Genomic DNA, 17,087 nt, shown 5'->3' with positions numbered 1-17,087 from the left:
CTAACAGTAACAGGGTTGACCAGCTGGTTATAAGAAATGGTGCTAACACTAACAGGGTTGACCAGCTGGTTATAAGACCTGGTGCTAACACTAACAGGGTTGACCAGCTGGTTATAAGACCTGGTGCTAACACTAACAGGGTTGACTAGCTGGTTATAAGACCTGGTGCTAACAGTAACAGGGTTGACCAGCAGGTTGTAATACATGGTGCTAACAGTAACAGGGTTGACCAGCAGGTTGTAAGACATGGTGCTAACAGTAACAGGGTTGACCAGCAGGTTGTAAGACATGGTGCTAACAGTAACAGGGTTGACCAGCAGGTTGTAATACATGGTGCTAACAGTAACAGGGTTGACCAGCTGGTTATAAGACCTGGTGCTAACAGTAACAGGGTTGACCAGCAGGTTGTAAGACATGGTGCTAACAGTAACAGGGTTGACCAGCAGGTTATAAGACATGGTGCTAACACTAACAGGGTTGACCAGCAGGTTGTAAGACATGGTGCTAACAGTAACAGGGTTGACCAGCACGTTGTAAGACATGGTGTTAACAGTAACAGGGTTGACCAGCTGGTTATAAGACCTGGTGCTAACACTAACAGGGTTGACCAGCAGGTTGTAAGACATTGTGCTAACAGTAACAGGGTTGACCAGCTGGTTATAAGACCTGGTGCTAACACTAACAGGGTTGACCAGCACGTTGTAAGACATGGTGTTAACAGTAACAGGGTTGACCAGCTGGTTATAAGACCTGGTGCTAACACTAACAGGGTTGACCAGCAGGTTGTAAGACATGGTGCTAACACTATCAGGGTTGACCAGCAGGTTGTAAGACATGGTGCTAACACTATCAGGGTTGACCAGCAGGTTGTAAGACATGGTGCTAACACTATCAGGGTTGACCAGCAGGTTGTAAGACATGGTGCTAACACTATCAGGGTTGACCAGCAGGTTGTAAGACATGGTGCTAACAGTAACAGTAGAGATGATGTAAAATGGCATTCTTACCTGGACCTGGATGACATACTCTGTGGCCAAGTCCCTCCTAAACACCTGATTGGCTAGCAGAGTTCCATCCCACTCCAGTGTAAACTCTCCACCCTCATTCCCTGATAAGATGCGGAACTCAAAGGGCGGGCCGTTATGGGAAGAGTCCTGGTCTATGACAGACAGCTGCAGAATGCTGGTGCCGATGGGCTTGTTCTCCTGTGATTGGAGAGTACGAGAAGGGAAATTACATTAGATGCAAGACGGAGTGTGTGTGTGTGTGTGTGTGTGTGTGCTTCTCCTGCAAGAAAGGATATGTGTGTGAATATCTATGTCTATGTGGATGTATGTGTGTATGGAGTTCCTTGGTCATTAGAGCTGTCAATCATGTGAGTAACAGTACCTGTATGACAGTGGTGAGATTGGCCGGGGTGAAAGTAGGCGGGCTGTCGTTGATGTCTGAGATGTCGATGTTGACCATCACCGTTGACGACATGGGCGGAACACCACTGTCCAGAGCCCTGACCGCCAGAGAGTAACCAGACACCTAGAGAAGAAAAAAACATGCGAGTTTCCCTTGAAACTTCACGTCGAGAAACTTTATAATTTCATGCCTGATAATGATAATAGGATAGAGAAAATCAAACGCAGCAATTTCCATGCAAATCAGATTCATCACACATTAACCAATGATGACAAGTTCCTAATCAAATATCTTCCTGGATACGCATCCTTATAATGTGGTACTCCCTTGAATATCAGCACACTAAACGAGGACCTAAGGGCGCTGATTAAGTGTGTTGTGATTGGTTGTGGGCGCATCCTTTGATCCTCTGAAACACACTACTGTGACTGACACATTCCTGGCGTGTCCTACTAAGCATGCACCCTGGGTTTCTGTCTCTGTCTCTCAGATTTACTCTACACTCTAAGAAAAAAGGGTTTCAAAATGGTTCTTCGGCTGTCCCCAAATGAGCAACCTTTTTGGTTCCAGGTAAAACACTTTTGGGTTCCATGTAGAACCTTCTGTGGAAAGGGTTCTACATGGAACCCAAAACGGTTCAACCTGCAACCAGAAAGGGTTCTTTAAAGGGTGATTCTTTGGGGACAGCCGAAGAACCCCTTTAGTTTCCAGATAGCACCTTTTTTTCTAAGAGTGTACCTGAGGGAACAGTCTATCTCAGGTAGACAGGATTTTTACTAGCTTAGGGAGTGAAGACACACGCACACACGCACACGCACACTCACTCACTCACTCACTCACTCACTCACTCACTCACTCACTCACTCACTCACTCACTCACTCACTCACTCACTCACTCACTCACTCACTCACTCACTCACACACCTTATTCTCTACCACGCAAGCTGCAGGGTGTTTCTGTGTGACTCCACATTCTGCTCTGTAATAACAGCCTAACTAAACACAGCAGAAAAATGCAATAACTGAAAACAAAAATAACGTCTCACGCTGAGAAAAGAAAAAATAACGTCTCACTCTGAGAAATGAAAAAATAACATCTCACTCTGAGAAAAGAAAAAATAACTTCTCACTCTGAGAAATGAAAAAATAACATCTCTGAGAAATGAAAAAATAACATCTCTGAGAAATGAAAAAATAACTTCTCACTCTGAGAAATGAAAAAATAACATCTCTGAGAAATGAAAAAATAACATCTCACTCTGAGAAAAGAAAAAATAACTTCTCACTCTGAGAAATGAAAAAATAACATCTCACTCTGAGAAATGAAAAAATAACTTCTCACTCTGAGAAATGAAAAAATAAAATCTCTGAGAAATGAAAAAATAAAATCTCTGAGAAATGAAAAAATAACATCTCACTCTGAGAAAATAAAAAATAACGTCTCACTCTGAGAAATGAAAAAATAACTTCTCACTCTGAGAAATGAAAAAATAACATCTCTGAGAAATGAAAAAATAACGTCTCACTCTGAGAAATGAAAAAATAACGTCTCACTCTGAGAAAAGAAAAAATAACTTCTCACTCTGAGAAATGAAAAAATAACGTCTCACTGAGAAATGAAAAAATAAAGTCTCACACTGAGAAATTAAAAAATAAAGTCTCACTCTGAGAAATTAAAAAATAAAGTCTCACACTGAGAAAAGAAAAAATAACGTCTCACTCTGAGAAATGAAAAAATAACTTCTCACTCTGAGAAATGAAAAAATAACATCTCTGAGAAATGAAAAAATAACGTCTCACTCTGAGAAATGAAAAAATAACGTCTCACTCTGAGAAAAGAAAAAATAACTTCTCACTCTGAGAAAAGAAAAAATAACTTCTCACTCTGAGAAATGAAAAAATAACGTCTCACTGAGAAATGAAAAAATAAAGTCTCACACTGAGAAATGAAAAAATAAAGTCTCACTCTGAGAAATGAAAAAATAAAGTCTCACACTGAGAAATGAAAAAATAAAGTCTCACTCTGAGAAATGAAAAAAGAAACCCCAATAAACAACCACGGTGCTGATTAGGAGAGAGAGAAAAAAACCTGTATGGAAATAGTGGTGGGTGAAGACACACACACGCACTCGGGGCTGCGCTCTCTGATAACCCAAACACACTTTCATCAGCTCTTTGATCCCCCACAAGCCCAGGCGTTTTCTTTGGAGCGCGATCAGATCACTGTCACTGGCCACACTCATGAATTCTTTATGAGGGGAATCAGAAGACACACTCGGAACACTTCAAACGCTCCGGAGAACAAGACAAACGAGGGAAGAAAGCAGCCTGGGAAGAGGAGGGATAGGATGCAATGCCTCTACTCTCTACTTAGAGGAAATGAACAACCTCCATAAGGGAAACGGTCAGGAGGAGGTACCTAGCTGCACGGGGGATAACGGTGGGAGTAACCTCCATAAGGGAAATGGTCAGGAGGAGGTATGTTTGCGTCTGTGTCTTTACCTGTGTGTGTGTGTGTGTGTGTGTGTGTGTGTGTGTGTGTGTGTGTGTGTGTGTGTGTGTGTGTGTGTGTGTGTGTGTGTGTGTGTGTGTGTGTGTGTGTGTGTGTGTGTGTGTGTGTGTGTGTGTGTGCTCACCGTCTCTCTGTCCAGCTGTTTGTTGACCTTCACCATGCCAGAGAGAGGGTCTATGAAGAACTGGTTCTCTCTGTCGCCACTGACGATGGAGTAGAGGATATCACCATTCACCTGACTGTCTACGTCCTCAGCTGTCAGCTAGAGGAGGAGGACATGTGGTTAGGCAGGGACTCTCCAATACACACAGTTAGATGGTTAGTGTTTCCTCGAGTGTCCCCGTTCAGTTGAACATATTGGATGTATCCCAGAATGAGCACACTTGACCTAATTAATTAAGGGCTTGATGATTAGTTCAGATTGAATCAGGTGTGTTTGTACCAGAAATGAGTCAATGAGTTCAACCCGACTGTGAGTACTCCTGGAGAGGTCTGGAAAACACGGCTGAAACAGTCCAGGTTAAAGAGACTGGGGTACTGGAGAGGTCTGGGAAACATGGCTGAAACAGTCCAGGTTAAAGAGACTGGGGTACTCCTGGAGAGGTCTGGGAAACACGGCTGAACCAGTCCAGGTTAAAGAGACTGGGGTACTCCTGGAGAGGTCTGGGAAACATGGCTGAACTAGTCCAGGTTAAAGAGACTGGGTTACTCCTGGAGAGGTCTGAGAAACACATCTGAAACAGTCCAGGTTAAAGAGACTGGGGTACTCCTGGAGAGGTCTGGAAAACACGTCTGAAACAGTCCAGGTTAAAGAGACTGGGGTACTCCTGGAGAGGTCTGAGAAACATGGCTGAAACAGTCCAGGTTAAAGAGACTGGGGTACTCCTGGAGAGGTCTGGAAAACACGGCTGAAACAGTCCAGGTTAAAGAGACTGGGGTACTCCTGGAGAGGTCTGAGAAACACGGCTGAACCAGTCCAGGTTAAAGAGACTGGGGTACTCCTGGAGAGAAATGGGAAACACGGCTGAACCAGCCCAGGTTAAAGAGACTGGGGTACTCCTGGAGAGAAATGGGAAACACGGCTGAAACAGTCCAGGTTAAAGAGACTGGGGTACTCCTGGAGAGGTCTGGGAAACACGGCTGAAACAGTCCAGGTTAAAGAGACTGGGGTACTGGAGAGGTCTGGGAAACATGGCTGAACTAGTCCAGGTTAAAGAGACTGGGGTACTCCTGGAAAGAAATGGGAAACACGGCTGAAACAGTCCAGGTTAAAGAGACTGGGGTACTCCTGGAGAGGTCTGGGAAACATGGCTGAACTAGTCCAGGTTAAAGAGACTGGGGTACTCCTGGAGAGGAGGTCTGGAAACACGGCTGAACCAGTCCAGGTTAAAGAGACTGGGGTACTCCTGGAGAGGTCTGGGAAAGATGGCTGAACTAGTCCAGGTTAAAGAGACTGGGGTACTCCTGGAGAGGTCTGAGAAACACGTCTGAAACAGTCCAGGTTAAAGAGACTGGGGTACTCCTGGAGAGGTCTGGGAAACACGGCTGAAACAGTCCAGGTTAAAGAGACTGGGGTACTCCTGGAGAGGTCTGGGAAACACGGCTGAAACAGTCCAGGTTAAAGAGACTGGGGTACTCCTGGAGAGGAGGTCTGGAAACACGGCTGAACCAGTCCAGGTTAAAGAGACTGGGGTACTCCTGGAGAGAAATGGGAAACACGGCTGAACCAGTGCAGGTTAAAGAGACTGGGGTACTCCTGGAGAGAAATGGGAAACACGGCTGAACCAGTCCAGGTTAAAGAGACTGGGGTACTCCTGGAGAGAAATGGGAAACACGGCTGAACCAGTCCAGGTTAAAGAGACTGGGGTACTCCTGGAGAGAAATGGGAAACACGGCTGAACCAGTCCATGTTAAAGAGACTGGGGTACTCCTGGAGAGAAATGGGAAACACGGCTGAACCAGTCCATGTTAAAGAGACTGGGGTACTCCTGGAGAGAAATGGGAAACACGGCTGAACCAGTCCATGTTAAAGAGACTGGGGTACTCCTGGAGAGGAGGTCTGGAAACACGGCTGAACCAGTCCAGGTTAAAGAGACTGGGGTACTCCTGGAGAGAAATGGGAAACACGGCTGAACCAGTCCATGTTAAAGAGACTGGGGTACTCCTGGAGAGAAATGGGAAACACGGCTGAACCAGTGCAGGTTAAAGAGACTGGGGTACTCCTGGAGAGAAATGGGAAACACGGCTGAAACAGTCCAGGTTAAAGAGACTGGGGTACTCCTGGAGAGGAGGTCTGGAAACACGGCTGAACCAGTCCATGTTAAAGAGACTGGGGTACTCCTGGAGAGAAATGGGAAACACGGCTGAACCAGTCCATGTTAAAGAGACTGGGGTACTCCTGGAGAGAAATGGGAAACACGGCTGAACCAGTCCATGTTAAAGAGACTGGGGTACTCCTGGAGAGGAGGTCTGGAAACACGGCTGAACCAGTCCAGGTTAAAGAGACTGGGGTACTCCTGGAGAGAAATGGGAAACACGGCTGAAACAGTCCATGTTAAAGAGACTGGGGTACTCCTGGAGAGAAATGGGAAACACGGCTGAACCAGTGCAGGTTAAAGAGACTGGGGTACTCCTGGAGAGAAATGGGAAACACGGCTGAACCAGTGCAGGTTAAAGAGACTGGGGTACTCCTGGAGAGAAATGGGAAACACGGCTGAAACAGTCCAGGTTAAAGAGACTGGGGTACTCCTGGAGAGGAGGTCTGGAAACACGGCTGAACCAGTCCATGTTAAAGAGACTGGGGTACTCCTGGAGAGAAATGGGAAACACGGCTGAACCAGTCCATGTTAAAGAGACTGGGGTACTCCTGGAGAGGAGGTCTGGAAACACGGCTGAACCAGTCTATGTTAAAGAGACTGGGGTACTCCTGGAGAGAAATGGGAAACACGGCTGAACCAGTCCAGGTTAAAGAGACTGGGGTACTCCTGGAGAGAAATGGGAAACACGGCTGAACCAGTCCATGTTAAAGAGACTGGGGTACTCCTGGAGAGAAATGGGAAACACGGCTGAACCAGTGCAGGTTAAAGAGACTGGGGTACTCCTGGAGAGAAATGGGAAACACGGCTGAAACAGTCCAGGTTAAAGAGACTGGGGTACTCCTGGAGAGGAGGTCTGGAAACACGGCTGAACCAGTCCATGTTAAAGAGACTGGGGTACTCCTGGAGAGAAATGGGAAACACGGCTGAACCAGTTCATGTTAAAGAGACTGGGGTACTCCTGGAGAGGAGGTCTGGAAACACGGCTGAACCAGTCCATGTTAAAGAGACTGGGGTACTCCTGGAGAGAAATGGGAAACACGGCTGAACCAGTCCAGGTTAAAGAGACTGGGGTACTCCTGGAGAGAAATGGGAAACACGGCTGAACCAGTCCAGGTTAAAGAGACTGGGGTACTCCTGGAGAGAAATGGGAAACACGGCTGAACCAGTCCAGGTTAAAGAGACTGGGGTACTCCTGGAGAGAAATGGGAAACACGGCTGAACCAGTCCAGGTTAAAGAGCCAACAAGACATACTGTACCTTGACGACGGACTCTCCGATGGTTGCGTCCTCGGATACGACAGCAGTGTAGACGTCTCGGCTGAACATGGGTGCATTGTCGTTGACATCCGTCAGGTTGATGTTTACCATGGTTACGGCGCTTAGGGGCGGTTTTCCACCATCTCTGGCCTCCACAGTAAGGAAGTAGTCTTTACAAGTCTCAAAGTCCAGAGGCTTGGACACAGCGATGGCACCTGGTACAAAGAGGGTGGAAGGTCAATAGGTAGGTAGGGATCCTACTTCTAACGCCATGTAGAAGTCTGTAACACGAATATGCAAACATAGACATACAGTACCAGTCAAAAGTTTGGACACACCTACTCATTCAAGGGTTTTTCTTTATTTTTACAATTTTCTACATTGTAGAATAATAGTGAAGACATCAAAACTATGAAATAACACATATGGAATCATGTAATAACCAAAAAAGTGTTAAAAAAATCAACATATATTTTATATTTGAGATTCTTCAAAGGAGCCACCCTTTGACTTGATGACAGCTTTGCACACTCTTGTCATTCTCTCAACCAGCTTCATGAGGAATGCTTTTCCAACAGTCTTGAAGGAGTTCCCACATATGCTGAGCACTTGTTGGCTGCTTTTCCTTCACTCTGCAGGCCAACTCATCCCAAACCATCTCAATTGGGTTGAGGTCAGGTGATTGTGGAGGCCAGGTCATCTGATGCAGCACTCCATCACTCTCCTTCTTGCTCAAATATCCCTTACACAGCCTGGAGGTGTGTTTGGGGTCATTGTCCTGTTGAAAAACAAATGATAGTCCCACGAAGCACACACCAGATGGGATGGCGTATCGCTGCAGAATGCTGTGGCAGCCATGTTGGTTAAGTGTGCCATGAATTCTAAATAAATCACTGACAATGTCACCAGCAAAGCACACGACACCATCACACCTCCTCCTCCATGCTTCACAGTGGGAACCACACATGCGGAGATCATCCGTTAACATACCCAGCGTCTCACAAAGACATAGCGGTTGGAACCAAATATCTCAAATTTGGACTCATCAGACGTAAGGATAGATTTCCACCGATCTAATGTCCATTGCTCGTGTTTCTTGGCCCAAGGAAGTCTCTTCTTCTTGTTGGTGTAGTGGTTTCTTGCAGCAATTCGACCATGGAGGCCTGATTCACGCAGTCTCCGCTGAACAGTTGATGTTGAGATGTGTCTGTTACTTGAACTCTGTGAAGCATTTATTTGGGCTGCAATTTCTGAGGCAGGTAACTCTAATGAACGTATCCTCTGCAGCAGAGGTAACTCTGGGTCTTCCTTTCCTGTGGCGGTCCTCATGAGAGCCAGTTTCATCATAGCGCTTGATGGTTTTTGCGTCTGCACTTGAAGAAACAGTCAAAGTTCTTAAAATGTTCCAGATTAACTGACCTTCATGTCTTAAAGTAATAACAGACTGTCGTTTCTCTTTGCTTACTTGAGCTGTTCTTGCCATAATATGGACTTGGTCTTTCACCAAATAGGGCTATCTTGCGTATACCACCCCTACCTAATCAAAACACCACTGATTGTCTCAAACACATTAAGAAGAAAAGAAATTCCACAAATTAACTTTTAACAAGGCACACCTGTTAATTGAAATGCATTCCAGTTGACTACCTTATGTAGCCGGTTGAGAGAATGCCAAGAGTGTGCAAAGCTGTCATCAAGTCAAAGGGTGGCTACTTCAAGAATCTCAAATATAAAATATTTTTGATTTGTATAACACTTTTTTGGTTACTACATGATTCCATATGTGTTATTTCATAGTTTTGATGTCTTCACTATTATTCTACAATGTAGAAAATAATAAAAAATAAAGAAAAATATATGGTACTGTACATATATTTAAACTTTATATTCTGCATATGGGAACTTACCAGTGATGGGGTGTATGTGGAACTTTCCGTGCTCGTTGCCTGAGCGGATACTATAGGTTATCTCAGCGTTGGTTCCAATGTCCTTACTGGCTGCATACACTCTCAGCACCTCCGTCCCTAACGCCACATCCTCTGGCACGGTGGCGAGGTGGTCACGCCGCTCAAACACCGGTGGGTTGTCATTGATGTCCAGGACCGTGACGGTCACGTTGACCAGGGAGGACAGGCGGACAGGAGAGCCCTGGTCGGACGCTCTGACCGTGATCATGTAGGACGGTTGCTGTTCGCGGTCGAGGATACGTTCCAGGACCACGATGCCAGAGGATTTGTCGATGGAGAAGAAGCCGCCGGCAGAGTCGGCCAGAGAATATACTACTTTACGACTGATGCCTGGAGAGAGCGGAGAGGGATATTAGAACAATCTTTCATGAATAAATTATTTAATTTATTGATTGCCATCTGTGCGTGTGTGTTTCGAGAGTTGAGATATCAGAAAACAGACAGTAGAAAGAGAGAGAGCAAGAGAGAGAAAGAGAGAGAGTGCTAGTGAACATTAAACGGCAAAGGGAGATAGAGAGGTTGAGTCCAGTTCAAACATGAATCTCTCCTCCCTGATACACTTCTCTCTCTCGCTCTCTCTCTCTGGTTCCCTCTTCCTCGCTCTCTCTCCTCCCCGATACCCTTCTCTCCCTCTCTGGTTCCTTCATTCTCGCTCTCTCTCCCTCCCTCCCTCCCTCTCCTGATACCCATCTCTCTCTCTCTCTCCTCTCATGATTCCCTTCTCCCTCTCTCTCTCTCTCTCTCTCCCTCACTCCCCTCTCCTGATGCCCTTGTCTCTCTCTCTCGCCCTCTCTCTCCTCCCCTCATGCCCTTGTCTCTTGCATCCTGCTAACAGCCACAAAGCTTCCTCTTTGAAACCTGCATGGCTTGTTTGGTAATCCTTTAATGCGCAAATACCTTTATCTCTAATATTTCAATACTTTTATGGTTGTGACTTTTCATTAGTGTGGATGTGACTTTCATTAGTGTGGTTGTGACTTTTCATTAGTGTGGTTGGGACTTTTCATTAGTGTGGTTGGGACTTTTCATTAGTGTGGTTGGGACTTTTCATTAGTGTGGTTAGGACTTTTCATTAGTGTGGTTGGGACTTTTCATTAGTGTGGTTAGGACTTTTCATTAGTGTGGTTGGGACTTTTCATTAGTGTGGTTGGGACTTTTCATTAGTGTGGATGTGACTTTTAATTAGTGTGGTTGTGACTTTTCATTAGTGTGGATGTGACTTTTCATTAGTGTGGATGTGACTTTTCATTAGTGTGGTTGTGACTTTTCATTAGTGTGGTTGTGACTTTTCATTAGTGTGGTTGTGACTTTTCATTAGTGTGGTTGTGACTTTTCATTAGTGTGGTTGTGACTTTTCATTAGTGTGGATGTGACTTTTCATTAGTGTGGATGTGACTTTTCATTAGTGTGGTTGTGACTTTTCATTAGTGTGGTTGTGACTTTTCATTAGTGTGGTTGTGACTTTTCATTAGTGTGGTTGTGACTTTTCATTAGTGTGGTTGTGACTTTTCATTAGTGTGGTTGTGGCAGAGGTTTATTTTCTTTCCATTCCCTCTTTGCCAGGCGAGACAGTGACAGCAGCCAAATGGGAGTGTTAGCAGTGTGTGTGTGTGATTGCTAGCAGTATGTGCTAACAGCTGGTCCAAACCCAAGGCAAATTAAATAGGATTGTTAACAGCTAACAGTGAGGTATGTGCTGAGCAGAGCAGAGTAAACATTATTATAAACTCTACCCATCTATCGGTTAATATTCAGCTGGATGGGCAACTCTGGTCCTGGAGAGCTGCAGTGTGTGCAGGTGAGAGAGATAGAGACAGACAGAGAGAACGACAGAGAGTGAGAGACAGAGTGTGACAGAGAGAGAGAGTGTGACAGAGAAAGAGAGCGTGACAGAGAGAAAGTGACAGAGAGAGAGAGAGAGAGAGAGAGAGAGAGAGAGAGAGAGAGAGAGAGAGAGAGAGAGAGAGAGAGAGAGAGAGAGAGAGAGAGAGAGAGAGAGAGAGAGAGAGAGAGAGAGAGAGAGAGAGAGAGAGAGAACTGAGCTGCACTTCCTAACCTCCTGCCCAATGTATGACCATATTAGAGAGACATATTTCCCTCAGATTACACAGATCCACAAAGAATTCGAAAACAAATCCAATTTTGATAAACTCCCATATCTACTGGGTGAAATTCCACAGTGTGCCATCACAGCAGCAAGATTTGTGACCTGTTGCCACAAGAAAAGGGCAACCAGTGAAGAACAAACACCACTGTAAATACAACCCATATTTATGTTTATTTATTTTAACTTGTGTGCTTTAACCATTTGTACATTGTTACAACACTGCATATATATAATATGACATTTGTAATGTCTTTATTGTTTTGAAACTTCTGTATGTGTAATGTTTACTGTTCATTTTTATTGTTTATTTGACTTTTGTATATTACCTACCTCACTTGCTTTGGCAATGTTAACACATGTTTCCCATGCCAATAAAGCCCCTTGAATTGAATTGAATTGAATTGAGAGAGAGAGAGAGAGAGAGAGAGAGAGAGAGAGAGAGAGAGAGAGAGAGAGAGAGAGAGAGAGAGAGAGAGAGAGAGAGAGACAGAGACAGAGAGAGAGAGCATAGCCTTGGTATTGAGAGAGGCTGCTGTTGGCAGACCATATTTACTGGGTGAAATACCACATTGTGCATCACAGCAGCAATATTTGTGACCTGTTGCCACAAGAAAAGGACAACCAGTAAAGAACAAACACCATTGTAAATACAACCTATATTTATGTTTATTTATTTTCTCTTTTGCACTTAATCTATTTGCACATCATTACAACACTGTATACAGACATAATATGACATTTGAAATGTTTTTATTCTTTTGGAACTTCTGTGAGTGTAATGTTTAATGTTAATACCTTATTGTTTATTTCACTTTTGTTTATTATCTACTTCACTTGCTTTAGCAATGTTAACATATGTTTCCCATGCAATAAAGCCCTTGAATTGAAATTGAATTGAGAGAGGGAGAGAGAGACAGAGACAGAGAATGAGGGAGAAACAGAGCGGAGAATATCCATTCCTACCTTCATCAGGGTCGATGGCCTGTATGCGTGTAAGCAGGGCCTTGGTGGATGTGTCTTCATACACACTGGCAGTGTAGTGGGGAGCAGAGAACGCCGGAGGGTTGTCATTCACATCCAACAGCGTCAGGTGGACCTCCGCACGACAGAACCGACCACCTCCGTCTGTCGCCTGGGCAACCAGTCTGTACACAGGGGTCTTCTCCCTGTCCAGGGCCTGGGCTGTCTTTAGTTCGCCTGAACAGAAAAAGAGGAGAGACAGGTTAAGATCACACACACATCAGCTTCATTGGTGAACCTCAAACAGAGTAAAGGTAGTGTACCAGTGTCTGGGTCGATGCTGAAGTCTTCAGAGCCCGGTCCATGTAGAGAGTACTGGATCCAAGCACTGACCCCTACATCAGCATCGCTGGCTCCAATGCCTACTATCAATCTGTTGACTGGGATATCCTCTGGGACCAAGGCTGTGTAAAGAGCCTGCACACACAACAAGATAGCATCAAACACCACAACACTCATAATGCATAGCATTACACACACAACAAGAACATACTAACAACAGTCATAATACATTTATCCAGAGACAACAAAAATGTAGGCCACTGACATCAAACCCCCACAACGTTCATAATACATAACATTTACACACACAAGAAAATACTAACATCAAAAAGTTATCCCTCAGAACATACAGCTCCTCTATAAACAACAAGAAGTGAATACTAACTACATAACGCAGTAGCCTGTATATCAGTCAGCATCAGCCACTACTCTCCTCATAGTGTACAACAGCTCCCTAGAGCGACAGAACTAACAGTAGTATCTAACACACAGCTAAAAACATTGTCTATCAAACTGCATTAGAAATCAACAGAGTTCCTTAACATATACAGCAAACACACTGCTCAAACAGACACAACCACAGCTACACATCACAAGACCTCACACAGGAACACAGAGACACCACATAAAAACACACTCTAAATTATACAGTCTAAAATATACAGTGCCTGTTTACAGTAAAAGAACAGACCCTGCAGAATCTGGAAACAGAACCAACAGAAGCAAACAAAACTATTAAATATGAGTTATGACTGAGGCTTGAACATTAAACACAAATACATATAAGATAAGTGGAATTCAACTGTAAAGTCACATTTCTGGGCCCGTTATGGGACAGCTTACAATAAACAGTAAACACCTACGATAATCAATACCAATGTTTAACTATATTGTAGGAAACTATGTAATTCAGAAAACAGATTAGAATAATGAGCAATAAACATAAACATATTAAATGCAGTAGTGTACAGACGGAACAGTCTGTAAATAAAGAGTGTGACTGACCTGGTCACAGACAGGGCTGTTGTCGTTGGTGTCAGTCACAGACACCTCCACGGTTGCCCTGGTGACGAACAGGCCGTCGCTAGCGGTAACGTTGAGGAGGTATAGTTCCTGTTCCTCGCGGTCCAGCGGGCGCTTCACATACATCTTCCACTCACCCTGCACCTGCCCCAGGGCAAACACCCCCCGAGGGTTCCCACCTGAGGAGAGAGAGAGTTTATATACACACCCAAGGGTTCCTACCTGAGGAGAGAGAGAGAGAGTTTATATACACCCCCGAGGGTTCCCACCTGAGGAGAGAGAGAGTTTATATACACACCCAAGGGTTCCTACCTGAGGAGAGAGAGAGAGAGTTTATATACACCCCCCGAGGGTTCCCACCTGAGGAGAGAGAGAGTTTATATACACACTTGAGGGTTCCCACCTGAGGAGAGAGAGAGAGAGGGAGAGTTTATATACACACTTGAGGGTTCCCACCTGAGGAGAGAGAGAGAGAGAGAGAGTTTATATACACACTTGAGGGTTCCCACCTGAGGAGAGAGAGAGAGAGAGAGGGAGAGTTTATATACACACTTGAGGGTTCCCACCTGAGGAGAGAGAGAGAGAGGGAGAGTTTATATACACACTTGAGGGTTCCCACCTGAGGAGAGAGAGAGAGAGTTTATATACACACTTGAGGGTTCCCATCTGAGGAGAGAGAGAGAGAGAGTTTATATACACACTTGAGGGTTCCCATCTGAGGAGAGAGGTAGGGAGAGAGAGAGAGAGTTTATATACACACTTGAGGGTTCCCATCTGAGGAGAGAGAGAGAGAGAGAGAGAGAGAGAGAGAGAGAGAGAGAGAGAGAGAGAGAGAGAGAGAGAGAGAGTTTATATACACACTTGAGGGTTCCCATCTGAGGAGAGAGAGAGAGAGAGTTTATATACACACTTGAGGGTTCCCACCTGAGGAGAGAGAGAGAGAGAGAGTTTATATACACACTTGAGGGTTCCCACCTGAGGAGAGAGAGAGAATAAAAGAGCCATCAAATTTTACAACCATCTAAAAACAAGTGACCCTAAAACATTCCATCACACAGCTCTACAATGTCAAGAGATGAAACCAGAGAAGAGTCCCCTCAGCCAGCTGGTTCTGAGGCTCAGTTCACCAACCCAAACCAACCCCATAGAGCCTCGGGACAGCCCTCAGAAAATCTGGCCCAACCAAATCATCACAAAACAAAAATAAAAATATATAACCTATTGGAAAGACACCACAAAAAATCTAAGTAAACTTCAATGCTATTTGGCTCTAAACAGACAGTACATGGTGGCAGACTATCTGACCACTGTGACTGATAGAAAACTGAGGAAAACATTGACTAGGTACAGACTCAGTGAGCACAGTCTGGCTATAGAGACCGGTCGTCACAGACAAACCTGGCTGCCCAGGGAGGACAGGCTGTGCTCACTCTGCTCCAGGGGAGAGGTAGAGACAGAAGTGCATTTCCTACTACACTGTGACAAATACTCAGACCTAAGAGCATATTTCTTTCCCAAAATTATAATTCAATACAAAGAATTTGAAACTATAAAAGATGAAGAAAAATTCAAATATTTGTTGGGTGAAAAGCCAAAATGTGCAGTTCTGGCAGGCAAATATGTGTCCTCCTGCCACAGCCTGAGGGACAGCCAGTGAAAAATGCTAAGTAATGTTGATAATATTTCCCATTTAGCTTAGTTTTGTTTTGTCTTTCGTACCAGGTCATGTGTCTTCTCAGTCATGTTGACACTGGTCTACTACTGTTGCTTTAATGTATTGTTGTTCTGATTAATATTGTTGTTGTAGCTGTTATTAATGGTAATCCCATGTCCACTACTACTATTATTATTACTGTTAGTCCCACCATTTATTTATATATAAATATATATATATTTTGTGTATATATATACATATATATTTTATTTAAATTTTTCGATATGTATACTTTGACAATGTAAGTAATAATAACTTGCCATGTCAATAAAGTCAATTGAATTGAATTGAATTGAATTGAGAGAGAGAGTTTATATACACACTTGAGGGTTCCCACCTGAGGAGAGAGAGAGAGAGAGAGAGAGAGTTTATATACACACTTGAGGGTTCCCATCTGAGGAGAGAGAGAGAGAGAGTTTATATACACACTTGAGGGATCCCATCTGAGGAGAGAGAGAGAGAGAGTTTATATACACACTTGAGGGTTCCCACCTGAGGAGAGAGAGAGAGAGAGTTTATATACACACTTGAGGGTTCCCACCTGAGGAGAGAGAGAGAGAGAGAGAGAGAGTTTATATACACACTTGAGGGTTCCCACCTGAGGAGAGAGAGAGAGAGAGAGTTTATATACACACTTGAGGGTTCCCATCTGAGGAGAGAGAGAGAGAGGGAGAGTTTATATACACACTTGAGGGTTCCCATCTGAGGAGAGAGAGAGAGAGTTTATATACACACTTGAGGGTTCCCACCTGAGAGAGAGAGAGAGAGAGAGAGAGTTTATATACACACTTGAGGGTTCCCACCTGAGGAGAGAGAGAGAGAGTTTATATACACACTTGAGGGTTCCCATCTGAGGAGAGAGAGAGAGAGTTTATATACACACTTGAAGGTTCCCATCTGAGGAGAGAGAGAGAGAGTTTATATACACACTTGAGGGTTCCCATCTGAGGAGAGAGAGAGAGAGAGAGAGAGAGAGAGAGAGAGAGAGAGAGAGAGAGAGTTTATATATACACTTGAGGGTTCCCACCTGAGGAGAGAGAGAGAGAGAGAGAGAGTTTATATACACACTTGAGGGTTCCCATCTGAGGAGAGAGAGAGAGAGAGTTTATATACACACTTGAGGGTTCCCATCTGAGGAGAGAGAGAGAGAGAGTTTATATACACACTTGAGGGTTCCCACCTGAGGAGAGAGAGAGAGAGTTTATATACACACTTGAGGGTTCCCACCTGAGGAGAGAGAGAGAGAGGGAGAGTTTATATACACACTTGAGGGTTCCCACCTGAGGAGAGAGAGAGAGAGTTTATATACACACTTGAGGGTTCCCATCTGAGGAGAGAGAGAGAGAGAGTTTATATACACACTTGAGGGTTCCCATCTGAGGAGAGAGGTAGGGAGAGAGAGAGAGAGTTTATATACACACTTGAGGGTTCCCATCTGAGGAGAGAGAGAGAGAGAGAGAGAGAGAGAGAGAGAGAG

The 17,087-nt window shown here is 44.5% G+C and overlaps 1 protein-coding gene across 3 annotated transcripts in view; it reads right to left on the bottom strand.

Annotated features, from left to right (window-relative positions):
• The window catches only part of LOC139549440 (protocadherin Fat 3-like), a 389,617-nt gene that overhangs the window by 40,242 nt on the left and 332,288 nt on the right, over positions 1 to 17,087 (bottom strand). For all 3 annotated transcript variants that reach the window (XM_071359936.1, XM_071359937.1, XM_071359938.1), the window contains 8 exons: positions 13,879 to 14,075; positions 12,855 to 13,008; positions 12,535 to 12,768; positions 9,405 to 9,794; positions 7,498 to 7,712; positions 4,047 to 4,184; positions 1,390 to 1,533; positions 1,008 to 1,205 (listed from right to left, as the gene is read on the bottom strand). In XM_071359936.1, the coding sequence (XP_071216037.1) occupies positions 1,008 to 1,205; positions 1,390 to 1,533; positions 4,047 to 4,184; positions 7,498 to 7,712; positions 9,405 to 9,794; positions 12,535 to 12,768; positions 12,855 to 13,008; positions 13,879 to 14,075 (1,670 nt within the window). The remainder of the gene's footprint in view (positions 1 to 1,007; positions 1,206 to 1,389; positions 1,534 to 4,046; positions 4,185 to 7,497; positions 7,713 to 9,404; positions 9,795 to 12,534; positions 12,769 to 12,854; positions 13,009 to 13,878; positions 14,076 to 17,087) is intronic.

Source organism: Salvelinus alpinus, chromosome 22 (assembly GCF_045679555.1).
Source record: "Salvelinus alpinus chromosome 22, SLU_Salpinus.1, whole genome shotgun sequence".
Taxonomy (NCBI): domain Eukaryota; kingdom Metazoa; phylum Chordata; class Actinopteri; order Salmoniformes; family Salmonidae; genus Salvelinus; species Salvelinus alpinus.
The sequence above is the reverse complement of the archived record's forward strand: the minus strand, read 5'-3'. Positions and strand labels throughout refer to the sequence as shown.